Below are 19,270 nucleotides of genomic sequence, written 5' to 3' on the forward strand. Positions count from 1 at the left end.
ATTTCCCCTTAGGTTGGAGTACGTTTGGGGGGAAATTTTAGGGGGTAATTTGGCTTTTAGCCCACCATTAGAGTTGATCTAAGGGTGGAAAAAAAATACTGAATATTTTTAAACCAAATCGAACTGAAAAAATACCAAACTGAGAATTTCGAAATTTTCGGTATCTAATATCAAACCAAAATAAACAAAATATAATTATTTAATTTTAAATTTATATTTTAAATTGTAACAGCCGTCGGATTTGATTGAGATTTAATCTCAACCGTTGAATACAAATCAAAGTTCAAACCCTAACTCAACTCAGTCACTCTCTGTCTCTCTCCGTCTCGACTATGTCGACTCTCGACCTCACCTCACAGTCACAGACAACCTCAGTGCATCACGGTCCTCACCACCCTCCTCGACCTCACCTCAAACAACCTCTCCGTCTCTGATCTCTCTCTCTCGACTTCTCATCCCTCAGACCCTCACTGTTCCTTCACGGCACAGAGACAGAGCCACGGCCACCGGCGCCGCTCACATCTCTGATCTCTCTCGACTTTTTCATCCAGATTCCAGTGCATTGTGCACCGATTCTCCCCCAAATCAGGTAAATTTGGGAATTAATTTAGGGTTTCTGAAATTTAGATTAGGGTTTGTGAAATCTAGATTAGGGTTTGTGAAATTTAGGAGCAATTGGAAGTGATATGGAGGTTGTTGACACCTGTCGAAATGTGTGCATAATTTTTGGGGTTAAGTTTATATGGATTTCGGGTTTTGCAAATTGATGATCTCTGTATTTCTATCATCTATGTGCATGTGAAATAATTCTCTCTATACATATTGCATTCAAAAGCTTGAAATTTGTGTACATTTAGCATTGGAACATAATTATTGTCCAATGATCAGAGCTATTCAAATGTTTACCATTTTTTTCAAAGCTGAAAGCAACTTGATTGACCTTGTTCATATAGATTTGTTTTTTAATACTAATTACTATATGAGTGCTGAACCACTAGCTTAATTACTGTACATGGTATTCAAATCATGTAAAACCGTGTTCATATAGTATATATGAAGGTGTTGAACTGATGAACTGTCAAATACCCACATAATTGCACATCATTAGGTAAAGGAATCTTCAATTGCAATGGTAGATCATATAACTTTCCTAAGTTGTTTTGTTGTTATTTTTCCTAAGTATTTGTTTCTTACTGAAAATATATACACAGGTTGCAACTTGCAACAGTTGCTTTGATATTTGAAGTACAAAGAAGTGCTAGGTCAGAAGCAAGAAAGGAGGAAGCACGCAAGCAAGAACTGGAGGTATTGTGGCAATACAGTCAATGTATTAATTTGCATTTATATGCCAACCTTGACATGCTATTATTTCATTGACCTCGTGATAATATAGAATTTTTATTCAGTTACATTTTTACCCTCATTTGAACAAATGACCTCCAATCCTTTTCAAATTGAAAATGCTAATAGAGTTGAAAGAAAATGGTAACTCTTTATTCTGGTATTGAACTATCTGAGCAAACTGCCATCTTAAGTTTCATTAGTGTGGTGAAAGAAAACATCCCAAAAATATTTTGGGAATCCCGATTTGTCCCGAAATCCCGAAACTATTTCGGGATTTCCGAAATTGGGATTCCCGAAAACTTCGGTTTGGGAATTGGGACAAGGGTTTCGGTTCGGTATCCCATACTGAACCAGCCCTAGTGCTGCCATGCTTACTTTTGAATCTCTTGCCGAGACATCTGAATTTGCAAGAAAGTGGGTACCATTCTGCAAGAAATTTTTTATTGAACCACGTGCACTAAGTTTTACTTCTCACAAAACATTGACTACTTGAAGGACAAAGCGCAACAATCTTTTGTGAAGGAGCGCGGATTGATGAAAGTAAGTACCTAATGGCCGAAGCTTCTTCTAGTTATATATACTAAAACCCAGTTTTTGGATTACTATTTATCTATAGTGTCCAGACTGATTTGTCCTTGCAACTCTCATTTGTTTCCGTCTATCTTGCTTGGTTGGTGCAGTGAAGAGACATTTTTACCCCTGTTTTCCATGCGTCCCCATCGTTATTCCGTCGACTTTGACAGTCTTCTTAGCTCCTTAGGGTTTTCTTCCTTTGTTGTCTTTCTTGATTTGGGTTTTGCTATTTTTGTTTTGCTCCTTACTTCTAATCCTGTGTTTCTCTTTGGTGATCGTTGTTTCTTTTGCACAAAGACTGCGTGGTTTTGTTTAAGGGATTTGATTTTCTCTACGATTTGTCATTGAGGGTCATTGTGCATCTGTTTAAACCTAAGGTTTTTTGTGGAAACTGATCAATTGGTTTCCGGGCCTTCCAAAGTTGTGGTCGGGGGAATACAATCCGTGTTCGTCTTTTTTTTTTTTTGGTCTGGGATTTCCTGTTTCTGTTCGGAATTTTGGCTGATTTTTAGCCTAGTTTGCGGGCGGCATGTTTCCAGACAGCTGCGCAAGGGCTTTTACTCAGGCAAGGTATATTTTAAATAACTGTTTTTGGGTTTTTGTTTTTGGATTTTTGTCGATTTGGAGGAAACACTCACGATTTGGATTTGCGGTGAGTTGCAGTGTTGTTGTGGATTTGGGGGCTAAAAGCGGATTCTTTTTTTGCTGTCCTCCGTTAACAGTTCTGAAATTTCCCAGGAACTACAATTGTTGTTTTGGGTATGGTTTCCTGCCTCTGCTTCTTGATGATTCTGTTTGTGTTTCTTATTTGGTTCACTGGAATTTGTGGTTTTGTTTCTTGAATTTAATTTTGTGTGGATTCATTTTGGTGGATATCTCAAAACTTGAGAGGGGAGTTGTGCTTTTATTCATTATTTCTTTGCTTTGTGTGATTTCATTTGGAAGGATGCTTAAGTGTTTTTTTTTTTTTTTTTTTTTTTTTCTTTTCTTGACTTGAATTTCTTGGTTTTCTCTCTCAATCTCAAAAGTTTTTCGGGCTAAGCAGAAAAATCAATTGAGGTCTACAAAAACAGAGTGAAAAACTTGAATGTGCTTGTTGTGCGTAGGCAAAATCCATCTAAGCTGTTATGCAATTCCCTGACATTTTAGGATGGAATATTTAAGGGAGTGCGTTTTGCCGGTCATTGTGTCTTGCTCGCACAGTGTTATGCACAGTGGATTACAATTCGTGATAAGAGGCTGCTTCTCTCTCTCTCTCTCTCTGTATATATATCTGTGTGTGTATGTGTGTGCAATGTTATATGAAAAGCTTTATATATAATTCGTGATAAGGGAGGTTGTGGTATGCTAACATGGCGCTAATGAAAACAGAAACCATGATGTCCATGAACTGGACGAAGAATGTGCGCCGCAAGTATAGACTTTGTTTTTTCCTTGTGTGTGTTTGCAGCGTGCCTGCAACAGGCATGTGGCTGGATTTGTGGATAGTTAGAAAATAACAAGGTCGAGTCATGTGCATTGTTGATTGTTGGTTTTAAATGGATTAGGAATTTTTGGGGAAAAAAATGCGAGGGTTGGTTCCAGTTTTGGATTGGTATTTTTGTTGTGGTTTCGAATGATTTTGTATTCATTGTCGCCAACTTTTGCTGAAAAAAGGTTTGTTGTTTACTTCTCTACTTTTTCGTTGTTGTTGAAATTCAACCTCTGCTGCCGCTAGCATTGATGTGAATTTAAGCTAACCTAATAAATAGATTAATTCAAACTAAATTTACTTACAAGTGCACGAATCAGTTGTAGTAGAAATATGTAAATACCAGATCAAATCCACTGGGGTTGAATTACCAACTGAATCCAATAACTATTACTTAACAAATTGGAACAAAGATTGGATTTATGTTGAAGAAGAATTAAAGTTAACAGTGATTAAACAAAAATGTGATTGAAAACAAATGTAAGAAAACACTAAGGCTTTGATTCCACCACTAATTGTCATACCTAGTATCCAATTGTCAACCCATATTGAATTATCAAATTAATGAAAACTTCCGGTCATATGTATGTGGTTAGGTACAAATGCCAATAATTTCTCAAAGAGATGTGAATTTTATTGTAGTTAGGCTTAAACTCAACTATTCCTACAGTCTATATATCCATGGTCTGGTATACACAAACAAGTAGAAATCCAATTAGGCACAGTGAGAAATAAATTAACCACTTATCAACTTGGTCACGTCAAACAAATAACTAATCTTCTAGGAAGTCACACGAACCAATATTCGTCTACGGTCAGATCAAAATATAAGTTCGTGATTCTCATTCACAAAGCATCGATAGAATCCAATTCATGGTCAGAAATAAATTCATATGCAAATAATTTCAATAACAAAATCCTAGGCTATGGTCAAGCTCAAAGAACCAAATATCAAAATTGCAATTCCATTAGTGAATGAAAATTAATTAACAATCTGAAATCCATGAATGAAACAATCAAATAGCTAAAGTAATCATAATTAGAAATTCCTCTTAGCCTTAGCTAAGAGTTTAGAACCGCATGACAAAAACCTTCATTGTAATTCGATGGAAAATAAATTGCATAAAAGCTAAATTAAAATCAAGAATGCTCAATCCATCTCCTTGCACTCAAAACCACACGAATTGGAAGTAGAATTTGTAAAGTACTTTCCCATCTTTCTCTCTACTTTCTCCTACTTTCACTCTACTTGCATCCACTCTCACCGCTTAATTTGAAGTCCCTCATCTGTGGTTAATGACAACGCCCATGTCACCTCTTTAACTTGTAGTCCAATTAACTTGAAGTCACACCACCAATTGGCCCTTGATATAAGAATAAAATAATAATTGAATAAATGGGTGAAGCCAATGCGATTAGGAAGACAAACGTATAGAATGTATTAAAATCTTGTTTTAATTATATTTTTGATCAATACACATCCTAATACTAATAAATTACAAAATGTAGTAATTAACACCAAATTAATCTAAATAAAGCACTAACAACACCGCCCGCTACCGATAACCATAAACCCTAAACCACATCACCCAATGGTGACCTGCTTGCATTCAGGCATTTCAAACTGAAGACACCATTATATACCCGATCCTTGCCGCCTACTCTACCTTTGCCTCCTCTGATGAAATTGAACCCACATGCTTCACTTAGGATTAGTTTGGTATTGCCATGCTTTTAAAAAAAAAACTGCTTCTGCTGTGCCGTGAAAATAAATTGTTGTAAAATAAAGAACATTTTTTTGTAAAAGTGATTTAAAAAAAAATATATATATATAAAAGAAAAACAATGCCCAAGTATTTGGTAAACTTTTATATAAATTGCCTTGAATATGTTAAATGACTAAAAATAATATAGTATTTAATATGATATAATAAGTATCAAAGACAATAATGTAGGGGCAAGGATTGTAATTTTGTAAAACATGTGGGGGTATACTTGCCATTTGAAAAGTTTATTAAATGAGCATTGATTACTATGTTTTGAGAAAATAAAAAACTTTTTTTAGAAGCATGATAGACCCTGCTTCTGCTTTTTTACTTTCATTAACAACAGTTTTTTTTTAAAAAGTACTTTTTTTTTTTTGTTTTACCAAACACATTTTTAGGCATCCAGAGGATTTAAATGCTCTTCTGCAAAATCAAACATGGCCTCTAGTGCCCCCCCCCTCCCACGTTATTGTCATGTTGGCTACAAGTGGGTCTTTCGTATCAAAGGTAACTTTGATGGAATAATTAAGCACTACAAATTACGCCTTGTTGCCAATGGCTTTACTGATAACATGGCTTTGAATATGATGAGACAGTCAACCTTGTGATCAAACCAGCTACCATTCGTATTGTTCTTTGTCTTGTTGTCACCAATGGATGATCTTTTCGTCAAATTAATATCAATAATGTTCTCCTTCATGATTACCTACAAGAGGAGGTCTACATGGTTCAACCACCAGACTTTGTGCAAACTGAGGAGCTTTATGGTCTTAAGCAAGCTCCATGTACCTCAATCAGTTTGTCATTTGTCACAGCTTCAAACATAGTTTGTTCACCCACTCCTTTTCTGTTTATGCATATGGTACTATTTTCTTAATCCTCTTTTTTATATGTTGATGATATTATCCTTGCCGGTAATTGTCCTCCTGTTATGGCATCATTTATTGATGTGTTTGGTAAATAATTTGAAGTTAAGGATTTCTATGATCTTCATTATTTGTTGGGCGTTGAGGTACATCACTCATCCACTGGCCCCATCTCACTCAGGCTAAATTAAGGATTTTGGTCCTCTTCAGCATTTGTTGGCAAAGAATTCAGGCTAAATTAAGGATTTGGTCCGAATACACGTTGTTCTACTTTGGACTTTCTTATTTATCTTGGACTAATTCTTGTCTCATGGAGCTCCACCAAGCTCCAGAGCAAAATCTGAGTATCGTGCCTTGATCCATATTTGTATATGAGTGCCTTGGCCATGCACTTCAACAACAATTATTATGTATTGTGATAGTCTCAGTGTCAAGAGTTACTAATCCAGTGTTCCATGCTCGAACTAAACACATCGAGTTAGACTATTATTTTGTTCGTTAGCCAATTCAAATGGGTACTCACTATCTATTGATCGACCTCCTGAATTCTCACAAAAGGACGTCATAAACATTGTCGTCCAACTGATTCAGGCCAAACTTGTATTTTTTGTGCCACCAATTGTGAGGGAGCATGATAGAATCAAACCCTTATTACAATTCATTGTTACTTAAGTATCGTAATTATATATAACTTAGGTTTCTTACTCTTTAAGAATCTAAATCCTTAAGGCACAAGCTTGTGATGCATGTATAAAAGAGTTTATCGTATGAATAAAATTAATCCCATTAAATTCAACATTTCTACACTAAATGTGATGCCTTTGTTAGCAAGATTTATTAATGCAAGTGTTATACAAAAAGTCATTTGTTATTCCGCACAATTAATTAGTACACAAAAGATTTGGAGAGATTTTTCAGTGTGATTGAAACACGGGATGATACATCACGTGTTACTATACAAATAGTAGGATATGTGTGTTAAAAAGTTAATAAGTTAAAAGATAAAAATTTCTCACTACATATATAAAAATATATGATGTACTACCCGTGTTTCGGTCACAATGAAGCATTTCTCCAAGATTTGGAGAGATTCATTATAGCAAAAGACCAACTGGGGGTATTTACTTTCTTAGTTAAGTATTGTTGAATCTCTGTTGACCGACCAACCAAACACACTCGTCCAAGTAAAATGAGATTTAAAAACTTAATTAATAGATAATTAGTAGATAATTGGGATTTTAATTTCGATGTTACCAAAGACGAGTAATGCGATAGCTGTCGATTACCATTTCAAACCCACAGAAATCAGCTTTCCATTTCTCCCCTCCTCTCAAAACCACTGCACCCCTCGGTTTTCAAAACCAACAGTTTCCCTAAATTCTTAAATTGACATTATTGCCCTTTCCTTATTTTTGCTTCTAAAACCTTGCTTTGCGTAATTAAAATACAAACTTTTCTTTTCGGCACCGAGCAAGCAATGTCATGACCAGAATGACACTACAAAGGTACATAAATTGTTGATAAGAGGGTAAAAAAGTTGGCTAAAAACAATTTGCACCTCCATAGCATTGACGGCACGTTCAAAATTCTTATATTTTTTAATTTATAATAATAAAGCAGAATATTATGTACTCGATAAATAAACAAACATTTTTCAATTTTATAAAAGATTTCCAGTTATAATTAGAATAATGTCACATTTTTCAAATTGCTTACCTAGTCCGAACAAAGATATTGTTTGTCGACAGCATCGAACAAAGTGGCATTACAGTAATTAGATTGAAAACAAAGGGTAATTTAGTAATACAACTCCTTATAAATATAAGCCTCTGCAAACTGAGTGACAAAGGCAGTGCAAAAGAAATAAATTCGAGCCATGCGGACCTCGCTCTACATTGACACCAACACTCTTGCAAGGCCTCCACTTGGCCACACCCCAACCCACCACCGCCTCACTCCACCAAACCCCACCATCAAATTCCGATCAACACCCAGAGTCTCCGCCGTGGCCACAACTTCCCCGCCACCTCTAACTCGGCAGAAGGCCCACTCACTGCCGCCTGAAAAAGTTGAGCTGTTCAAGTCGCTAGAGGGCTGGGCCGAGCAACACGTCCTCCCTTTCCTAAAACCGGTAGATCAGTGCTGGCAGCCTAGCACCTTCTTGCCCGACTCATCACTTCCGGAAGAAGAGTTTCTGGATCAGGTTCGAGCCCTCCGTGATCGAACCAGCGAGCTCCCTGACGAGTACTTTGTGGCGCTCGTGGGGGACATGATTACTGAGGACGCGTTGCCCACTTATCAAACCATGGTAAATGGGCTAGACGGAGTGAAGGATGAGACTGGTTCTAGCCCGAGCGCGTGGGCTCGATGGAATCGGTCTTGGACGGCTGAGGAGAACAGACATGGGGATCTGCTCCGCACATATCTTTACTTGTCGGGTCGGGTCGATATGCTCAAGATCGACAGAACCGTACAACATCTCATTGCAGCCGGCATGGTGAGTCCGATTGCATACATGATTTTATTATACAATATTATTATTATTTTCAAATTTTTTTTTTTTGGGTAAAAATTATTAATCACACAAAAAGCACATTTTGTTTTAAAATCTGAGACTTTTGACTTAGTTATTGGAGATTGTGACAGTCGAATGTTGTATTTTTCTGATTTTTTTTTTTAATTTATTATTTAGCATTTATGTGTATATTTTTTTTAATTAATTGTCTAATGCAATTATGATTATGCAAAATAAATTTTTTGTTTTGGTTAAATTTTAGAATCCAGGGACAGAGAACAATCCCTACTTGGGGTTCGTGTACACGTCGTTCCAAGAGCGAGCCACGTTCGTATCGCACGGCAATACAGCTCGGCTCGCCAAAGAGGGCGGCGATCCAGTGCTCGCGCGCATTTGCGGCACCATTGCATCCGACGAAAGGCGCCACGAGATGGCCTACGCCAAGATCATTGAGAAGCTCCTCGAAGTGGACCCCAACGGAGCAATGGTGGCGATCGGCGACATGATGCGGAAGAAGATCACGATGCCGGCGCACCTTATGTACGATGGGGAAGACCCGAAGATATTCGAGCACTTCGCGGCGGTGGCTCAGCGGATCGGCGTGTACACGGCCGACGATTACGCGGATATCTTGGAGTTTTTGATCGGAAGGTGGAAGTTGGAGAAGCTGGAGGGATTGGCGGCAGAAGGTGCTCGAGCACAGGATTTCGTGTGTGGGCTGGCACCGAGAATTAGAAGGCTTCAGGAACGGGCGGATGAGCAAGCACGGAAGATGGCGCCGCAGGCGGTTAAGTTTAGCTGGATCTTTAATAAAGAGTTGGCCTTGTAATCATTTCATCAATAAAGTAATGTTACTAGAAATGGGATGTAATCACAACAAATAATTTGGTTTCGTTTTTTCTTTTTGTGGGGCAGTCTTTCTTAGGGTCGTATATTCTTTTTTTTTTTTTTTTTCCTTTCTAAATATTACATTTGGTACTTTTTGACGCAACTAAAAATTTCTCCGTTGAAATGATGTTTGCATGTTACATTAATTAATGAATTTATTTCATTCAAGGTCGGCTTGAAATGATGTGTGCATATTACATTAATTAATGAATTTATCTTATTCAAGGTCGGCTTTTGAAGGTGTGCAATACAGGCCCCCAAAATTGGAAAGGTTCCCGATTTTTTAATTTTACAAGAATATATCTATATATAGCAATACGTGTAAAAGATAATAAAATCAACAATTAGCACAAGTGTAAGATCAACTCCAACTCATAGCCTAAAACCTATAATTTCCCTTCAATCTCTCCCCCCAAAAAAAAAATTCCATTCCAAACCCTAGTTCTAATTTGGGCATAAAACCTAAAACCCAAAAAACAAAAAAAAAAAAAAGGCCAAAAATCGGCCAGGATTTGGCCCAAAAATTGGTCATGTGCTGCAGTTTGCGAACCCACCCACAGGGGCTTAAACCCCACTTGCCTATTTTATTGGGACTAGGATTCTCTTTCTTTTTTTTTTCTCTCTCATTTCCTCCTCTCCTATTTGAATGGTCATGGTTAAACTACATCAACATCTTACTAATTTTTTTACAGCAAGAAGAATACAAAATAAGAGAATGTGAGAGGAAGGGAGATAATCCTACTCCATTTCATTGATGAGCCTAACGACTCTTTTATGTAATCTAATGGCATACATTCAAATGGGTTGTTGGTATCCAACAGTTCATATTTAATTGATGTAATGTTTAATTTTAATCTTTTAAATTTATTGAATCTAACGGTTGAGATCAAATATAATCAAATCCAACAGTAAAAAAAAAAGATCTAAAGGCCCAAATTTAAATCTAACGGCTAAAATAATTAAAAAAAAAATTTAACTCAAAATTCACCCAAAAACTCTATAAATACTTATGTATTTGTTCAAACACCCACACAAAACTCACTTTTCTTCTACAATTCTTCCATTTTTTCTTTCTACCATTTCGTCTCATTTCCAAAATTTTCAAGATGGCAAAACAACATATTAGAGGTCGTAATTGGACCTTTGAGAAAGATGTTGCTTTATGTTTGGCATGAGTTTCTATTAGTGAAGATGGTGTCATCGGCACAAATTAAAATAAAAAGGTTTTGTGGGGCTAAAATTTTAGGTCAGAAGGGTTAGAGCACAAAAGCTATTTCTGGGTTAAAACCTAAATTTTCTGGACTAAAAAGATTTAGGTTTTAGGCCAAGGGTTGGAGATGGTCTGAGGCTTCTCTATATGCGCTTGGAAATTAGGGTTTGGATCTCATCCAGATCCAAATTGTGGGGATCCTAGAGATCCTCATATCTTAGCCAGTCATCGTGAATCGTGCAATCAGAAATTATTTGACCTTTTTTTTTATTTAAAATTAAACACAAATAATACCTGACGAAAACTGACTACACGATGTACGATAACGGTTAGGACGTGAGAATCCCTAAGATCCCCATAATAGTAAAGTGGATCCGGAGAGCACAAGTGTAAGGCTTCTCGATATGCGCCTGGGAATGGGTTCAAGGCTTGCCTCTATCATTTCTTCTTTACCATTATTAAATGCATAAACATCCACATTTGGCTTCGTTTTTGCCTTTTGTGGGGTATTCTTTCTCAGGGTCATATATTCTTTTGTTTTTTTCTTTCCAAATATTACATTTGGTACTTTTTGACGTTGAAGTGATGTGTACATGTTACATTAATTAGTGAATTTGAGCTCGTTTAAATGTATTTTTAAAATGACTGAAAACGTTTTTGGTGAAAATGTTTTTAGAACTAATCCTTAGTAAAAGTGTAAGTAAATCCTAGAAAAACACTTAAAAGTGTTTTTCAAAAGAAGCACATAACTGATGCTTCTTGCAGAAAGCACTTAAAGTGTTTTTGGAATCGAAAAATATTTTCTCTAAAAGCACTTTTAACCATTTTAAAAGTACATCCAAACGAGCTCTTTATCTCATTCATGGTCGGCTTTTGAAGGTGTGCAAGTGGTGCCACCGCACAGACCTCCAAAATTGGAAGGATCCTTGACTTTTCAATTTTACATGAATATACGTATATATAGCAATATGTGTAAAAAATAATAAAACCAACTGTTAGCACAAGTGTAAGGCTTCTCTATGTGCGCTTGGGAATGGGTTCCTCCATCACTTCTACTTTACTATTATTAAATGCATAAATTTCCACAAAAATAATATAAAAATTCCACAAAAAAATAACATAAAAATTCGAACCCTAGACCTCTTAGTAATTAAGAAAAAACAATTATCCAACTTTCCATCAGTTGAGTAGTAATAATTTTTGTTGCTATTACAATTTATAGAAAGTATAACTGAAAATAAAAAAAAATTAAGTTTGCAGTTTTGGGTGCCTCTAATTCACTTTCGCACATGGCCCTCGAAATCTAAGGACCGTCCTGATCTCATTTATTCTTGATTGTATGTATGTATCATTTGAATACATAAAATAGTACCCTAATATTGTATAAGAGTAATGTTAGGAAGGCCAAATTTTTTAAACCAAATAGTGTAGTTGTAGATGATTGAATTATTAATTAAATGTATTAACGTGCTTGTTTTTAATTGGTAACACATTATTTGGTTTGCATATTTGGTTTAAAATTTTGATCTTCCTTATATTATCCTTGTATAAATAAGTAGTCTCTCTAACATTACTTATTTTGTAATCATGTTGTAATAATATATTTGGAGTCTGCTGAGTTTTGAATGTGTTGAGCAATATAGTGAGTTATGTTTTTTGTCATATTTTTTATACTACATTTATATCAACTTTCAGATATAAGTAGGACCCACTAATACAAGTTGGTTCTACCGGTATTAGAGATATGATATAAACTACAGATGTAATATGAAAAATATGGAAGAGTAACATTGTTATGGTAGTAAGTGACATCATTATGATATGAATAACTCAACAGTCTTCAAATCAAATAATATCACCACCGAGTCTCCACTTACGGGAATGCAAATCTGGATTTGACATCTCTTGTGCTCGTGTTTGTCTAGGTGAGAAGGGCAGATGGTCCTAACAGAATAGACCTAAGGAAACGACCAAGCTTCTAGCTACCAACCCATTTATATCGGGAAAGTCAGCAGACAAACCTTAACAACGATTTCATTCAAAACTATTTTCTTATCTGGATAATATAAACTCCGTCTGTCTTTCCATTATTGAAACTGTCTCAGGAATGAGCTTTGTTCACACCGAAATATAAAAATTAATTAAACTATATCTGTTCATACTAAGGCTAACAACCAAACTACCAGCAAACATACAACAGGGGCACTGCATAAAGACGACGCTACAAGTAGCAGAGATCGTCGTCACCCCACAAAACCATAGCTTCCTTTATTTCAGTGGAGGGCAGGCAGTGCGTTCTTGTTGAGAAAGTGAGCAAGCGAAGATGGGGTTTTGTCCACCCAAATTAATAACAACGCATTTGACATACGTAAATAATCTTACCGATCCATCTTATAAAAGAACAGTCACATTTAGATACATATATCAGGTTTTATAGATGAATTTTTATTAGTTATATTAGTTAAATCACGACTTCATCAAATGTTCATACAAGATTATTACTGCTGACCAATATTTGAACTCGTTGAAGGCTAATCAATTTTCACTGCCTCTGCATTGCCATGCAAACCTTTACCAACCTTCTCGTTCTTCCTTATTATTTCATCGATATGAACATCGTCTTTGACTGTTAGCACCACAGCTTTCGATCCATGCGGAACTTCTATGTCTTCCTTCACGTTCCGATGTTCGCCGACGTTAATGATTTCGGTATCCGACTGGACATCTGAACTCTTTACTTCTCCATGCAACCCCTCGTGAGCAATTGTCTCATTCTTCCTTATCTCCTCGTCGACGTGGACATCATCCTCGACCGACAACACCACGGCTTGCGGTCCGTTGGGACCTTCTACAATTGCTTCCTTCATCTTCCGGTGTTTGTCAATGTGAATGAAGTTGGTTTCTTGGATTGTCTTCTTCTTTCTCCTCTTGATGCAACAAAGCAGGGAAACTGCAAGGAATGCAAGGAAGAAAACAGAACCGAATGAGATGAACACAATGACTATGACGGTGGGATTATTGTCCGGTGATGGGGACGGTGGTGGCAGCTGCGGTGGCGGAGGGCGTACATGAGGCGGGGGCGGTGGCCTAAATGGTTGATATGGTGGTGGCGGTGGGGTTGAGGGGCTTGGAGGCTTTGCCCCCGGGGGTGGTGGTGGTGGGATTGATGGACGTGGCGGCTTTGCTGACGGAGGTGGCGGTGGGATTGACGGAGGTGGTGGCTTCGCAGCCGGAGGTGGTGGTGGTGGGATTGATGGACGTGGTGGCTTTGTTGACGGAGGTGGCGGTGGGATTGATGGACGTGGTGGCTTCGCAGCCAGAGGTGGTGGTGGGGTTGATTGACTTGGTGGTTTTGCTGATGGAGTTGGCGGTGGGGTTGAGTGACTTGGAGGATTTGCCCCCGGGGACGGTGGTGGTGAGGTTGAGTGACTTGGCGGCTTTGCTGCTGAAGTTGGTGGTGGAGTTGTATTTGGATTGGCCATCTTATATTGTAAATTAAGTCTGTAATGTGGTAGACGAAAATTGAATTGTTGTGGAGAAGGTGGTGAATCTGAATGCCCATCTGTGGTAAAGTTTATACTAAATTAAAAGTAATTTTTAATTAAGTATCTTAACTCTCATTCTAAGATTTGGAGCTGGGAAGGAAAGGGGTTTGTTTGCATTGGAAAACACTTCCCATTCTAAGAATTGAGATTTTGTGTCTGATGAGTGTATATATAATTATATATTACGTCTGTTTTTTTTTTCTTCTCATTTTTCAATCGCATCAAAATTTAGGGAAATTCTACATGCGTCAAAGTTTATTTTTTAACATTGCATAATAATGGTGAAGATGTAGAAACTCTGTTTTCTTGTAAGAGAGAGAGAGAGAGAGAAAAGAGAGGGAAAATGGTTTTCTTAAGAATTAAGAAAACTGTAATTTTTCATTAATTGAAAAGTGAATAATACAATTACATATATATAGCCTTTTGATCATTCACATTAAGCTATCTAAACTAGTCACATATACCAAACTAATTACATGAGTAACAAACTAATAACCAACTCTAGTTATGATATAGCATCTTCATCTTTACACCTTCTTAAGCTAAACTTGGAAGAATCAAGAATTCCAAGATCAAGAATTCCAAGAGAAAGCTTGGACTGCAGAAACTGGAACCTGTATTTAGATAAGGCTTTGGTATGAATATCGGCAATTTGATCCTGACTGCACACATACTTAACTGCAACCAGATTGGCAAGTACTAACTCACGAATATAATGATAATCGATCTCTACATGCTTAGTTCGCACATGAAATATAGGATTGGATGCAAGAGATATAGCTGAGATATTATCACACTAGAGAGTGGGTTTGTGAGATAGAGGAAAACCAAAGTCTTTGAGCACCTTGCAAATCTAAGTTACCCCTGCAGCAGTTTGACCTAAAGATCTGTACTCAACCTCAGTAGATGAACGACTTACTGTTGATTGCTTCTTGGCAATCCAGCTAACTAAGTTGGTGCCCAGAAAAACACATGAACCACTGGTGGACCTTCTGTCGTAAGAACAACTAGCCCAATCTGCATCAGAGTAGGCTGACAAATGCAATGAACCTTTCTTAAACAAGAGACCATGAGTTGTAGTCCCTTTGAGATATCTCAATATACGTTTAGCTGCTTGCATATGGAGAACAATAGATGCATACATAAACTGACAGATTTGATTCACAGCAAAGGAAATATCAGGTCTTGTCCAAGTTAAGTATTGGAGAGCACCTACAAGTGATCTGTATTCAGTGGGATTGACAAGTAATTCCCCACTGTGATCTAACTTGGTAGAACTAAGAGGAGTGCAAAAGGGTTTTGCACCAGTTATGTTTGTTTTCTGTAACTGTTGACTCTAAAAATTACAAAACTTACGCGGCGCGCAGGCCGAGTAACATATAAGCTAACTACGTCATTCGATTTAATGCGGGGAGTGTCAACTCGTCTGTCAAGCTCGACCGAGAAGTAAAATTTGTTGATGTTGCATTGGGCGCTTTGCTGACTTCACTATCTTGCGACTGCGACCGAGGAAAACACTCTCGGTCTTTGGGTTCTAGAGCCTGAAGACAAGGCTGCTAGTTCTGCGAAGTTCACAAATCGTTAGTGCCTGATTCGGTCACCGTGATTATATTCGTAAGAGTATAAGCACGTCGAATCGACACCATACTGTACGGATAAAAGTATTCAAAGGTGATGAATGTCTTGATGGTGAATGTGGTTCGGCCGTCAGAATGCCGAACTCTGAAACTCACTTGCGAATATCCAATCATAATATCACTCGGCGTCCAATACGCTGAATGTCGTAGCTTGTAACACCCTACTTCGCCTGGAAGGCTACTAAGATGACCTTCGCCAACAAGGATTCGAAAACCCTTCTCGGCCGAGACTTGGATAGGTAACCAGTCGGCCTCGACGCAGTGTTGTTTATCCAAACTGAAGGTGTTTCTCAGTCGGCTGATTCTACAGCAACAATGTTGTTTATCCAAACTAAAGGTGTTCACCGGTTGCCTCCACAGTGTTGTTTATCCAAACTGAAGAAGTGTTGGCGGAAAAAAGAAAAGAAAAAAATCTAAAGATGTTTGAGAGGTTTTGCGCAGGGCAATTGTGTGTTGAATTGGAGGTCTCAATTGTTGCATGATTTCTTGTATTTATAGCACCAACTCCTTGAGATCAAATTAAACTCTTATTTGGATTGGGAGTCCTTGTTTCGTTCCAACTTTGCTTCGAACAACCCTACTCCCATTAGGACTTTGAACTCACCCTCATTCGGGGCTTTATTCATTGCTGGTCGAGAATCCTAATTGCAGCAGGACTTCTTCGACCCTCTTTGCTTATCTGAACTACTTCTTCTTGCGATAGGACTCGACCATCCCTCCTAAATAGCCCAGAATCATCAGACAGCCCATGGTATTTTTGACACGGCTTTGGGTCGAGCACAAACCTACACTCAGCCCAACAATATTATTTTGGACCCAAACAATAACAGATCAAGCAAATACTTGCTTTGATAAAGAAGCATAGCATTTTTGGTTCTATGAACTTCTAGACCCATAAAGTAATGCAATGGGCCCAGATCTTTGACAGGAAATGGAGTGCTTAACTTTGCTATAAACTAATTGCAGATGTTAGCATTAGGGCCACTGACCAGAATATCATCAACGTAGACAAGTACTATAACCAAAGTTGGAGCATGAAGAACAAATAAAGAAGCATCAGATGATAATTAACTAAATCCCAAAGATTTGAGAGCTTGAAATAACTTGTCAAACCAAGCTTTTAGAGCTTGCTTAAGTCCATAGAGAGATTTTCTGAGCTTACACACATGATGAGGTTTGCTGGGATCTTGAAAACCAGGAGGTTGAACCATGAAAACATCCTCCTTTAAGTTACCATGTAGAAATGCATTACTTATGTCCTGTTGATTGAGAAACCAGTTAAATTGGACAGCCTGATAGTAACTGGCTTTGCAACTGGACTAAAGGTTTCTGTGTAGTCAAGACTTCCTTTTGGTGAAACCCCTTAGCAATAAGCCTTGCTTTATATCTTTCAATAAATCCATTAGGATTCTTTTTAATTCAAAAGGCCCACTTGCAACCAACTACATTTTGAGAGAATGAGGATGGAACAAGTGTCCAGGTGCCAGTAGATAAAAGGGCATTGAATTCATTTTGCATTGCCAATCTCCAATGTTCAGACTTAAAGGCTTGAAGATAAGTATTGGGAATGTAATCATTGGAAGAAGAAAGTGTATGTTTGGTAGCAGTGAAGACTTTGGGTTTATAAATTCCATTTTTGGATCTAGTAACCATGGGATGAACATTGGAAACATAATGATGCATAGGTTGGTGTGTAGGCACAGTATGAAAGGAATGCTCAGATTGAGGAGAGATAGTAGGTTGTGAAGAAGGTGCGAAGGATGGTGATAGAGGCACATGTGTAGTGGATATAGATGTAGGCATTGAAAATTAAAGATCAATAGATGGAGATGGAGAAAGAGAATGATCAACAGATGGTGCAATAGGTGGAACAACTTTAAATGGAAAAGTACCCTCTTCAAATGTAACATGCCTGGAGATATAAACCTGATTAGTGTCCAAATCCAAACACCTATAACCTTTGTGTTGTAAACTATAGCCCAATAAGACACATCTTTTACTTTTTCCATCAAGCTTATATGAGATGTAGGGTCTTAACCATGGATAACAACTGCAACCAAAAACCTTAAGTGTAGAATAATCTGGATACTTATTAAACAATAACTCCCAGGATGATTGAGTATTTTCTGATAGAGGCAGCCTATTGATAAGATAAATGGCAGTGGGAAAAGCTTCAACCCAATAGGAATGAGGAACACTAGATTCAACTAATAAGGTCTAAGCTGTCTCAATAAGATGCCTATGTTTCCTCTCCACACAACCATTTTGTTCTGGTGTGTGTGGACAACTAAGTTGTTGTACAATACCATAAGTAGGAGAAAAGATTTAAACTATAAACTGGTAAATTCACCTCCAAAATCTGTATGAAGGATCTTGATTTTATTGCCAACAATATTCTCAACATAAGCTTTGAAGGTTACAAAAGTAGAATACACCTCTGATTTAGTCTTTAAAGGAAAATACCAACTGTATTTGCTAAATTCATCAACTATGAGAAAATAATATCGAAAACCACTCACTGAAGTGATAGGAGCTGGTCCCCACATATCACAATGTAAAAGCTCAAGAGACTTAGAGGTGGATGTAGTTGATGAACCAAATGGCAGTTTATGGTTTTTATCAATAGCACACTTAGAGCAAAAGAAGTCAACAGAGGTTGTACCTTTAATAGCAAACTTATTACTACAGATTATTTTGAGAAATATAGATGAGGAAGGGTGTCCTAGCTGGCTATGCCAGAGTGTGACTGAACCTTGAGCACTAACAAGGGCATAAGAGGATCCAGAAGATTGACCAGTGGAAGAACAGTTTTGCAAAGGATAAAAACCATCTTTAACTGGACCCTGCAAAAGCGTCATCCCCATAGTACGATCCTTCACAACAGATCCATCAGAGTCAAGTGTTAAGGCACAGTAGTTATCTTTGAGACATTGGTATCCAGATAACATATTGTGTTTCATTTGAGGAACGTGAAGTACATTACTCAACTTAAATTTATCATTAGAAGAATGCAAAGAAGAAGAGCCAATATGATGTATAAAGAGACCTTTACCATCACCGACATAAACTTTGTCCTCGCTAGTGTACGGTGTTGGTGAAGAGATGTTGGCAATGTCATTAGGGATGTGAGATATGGTGCCAGAATCCAATAGCCAAGCTGGAGAAGGCTTGGAGGTGTAGTGTGTATACATTGCTGCAAGTTTAGCAGGAGGAATCTTCCCAGAGATGTTAGGATTCATGCGATTGAAGCAGTCAATAGCTTTATGACCGGTGAAGCCACAAATTTGACAAGGAACATGAATAATGTAGAATGAAGAGTTACGAACCCCTTGTTGATGACCACGATTGGAGGATTAACCTCGATAATTCCCTCAATGTCCACGATTATGATTGTACCGACCAGTATTATGATAGTGATTGCCCCGATTGGCGGTCATTCCATGATGAGAGTTGAA

General features: G+C 37.6%; 2 protein-coding genes and 1 long non-coding RNA gene across 6 annotated transcripts; 2 read left to right on the forward strand and 1 right to left on the reverse strand.

Moving 5' to 3' along the window:
* Positions 1-286: 286 nt before the first annotated feature.
* Positions 287-6,816, forward strand: LOC108867521. Of its 4 annotated transcripts, XR_007257054.1 has the most exons (4): positions 287-589; positions 1,212-2,487; positions 2,581-2,676; positions 6,202-6,816. It is a non-coding gene; the product is annotated as an uncharacterized LOC108867521 (long non-coding RNA). The 4 variants fall into 4 exon arrangements; XR_007257053.1 differs by having other exon boundaries at positions 1,212-2,676; XR_007257052.1 differs by lacking the exon at positions 6,202-6,816 and having other exon boundaries at positions 2,581-3,593.
* Positions 6,817-7,848: 1,032 nt separating this feature from the next.
* Positions 7,849-9,436, forward strand: LOC103939571 (stearoyl-[acyl-carrier-protein] 9-desaturase 6, chloroplastic). Its single transcript, XM_009349672.3, has 2 exons — positions 7,849-8,517; positions 8,798-9,436. Exons 1-2 carry the CDS (start codon positions 7,897-7,899, stop codon positions 9,362-9,364), a joined length of 1,188 nt encoding a protein of 395 aa, XP_009347947.2. The 5' UTR covers positions 7,849-7,896; the 3' UTR covers positions 9,365-9,436.
* A 3,728-nt stretch (positions 9,437-13,164) lies between these two features.
* On the reverse strand, positions 13,165-14,115 carry LOC125475823 (protein TRACHEARY ELEMENT DIFFERENTIATION-RELATED 7A-like). Its single transcript, XM_048581185.1, has one exon. The coding sequence runs from the start codon at positions 14,113-14,115 to the stop codon at positions 13,165-13,167; it is 951 nt and encodes a 316-aa protein (XP_048437142.1).
* Between the last annotated feature and the right edge of the window lie 5,155 nt (positions 14,116-19,270).

This window comes from the organism of the source record quoted next, unplaced genomic scaffold (genome assembly GCF_019419815.1).
Source record: "Pyrus x bretschneideri cultivar Hongxiangsu unplaced genomic scaffold, Pyrus_bretschneideri_v1 Contig16, whole genome shotgun sequence".
Taxonomy (NCBI): Eukaryota; Viridiplantae; Streptophyta; class Magnoliopsida; order Rosales; family Rosaceae; genus Pyrus; species Pyrus x bretschneideri.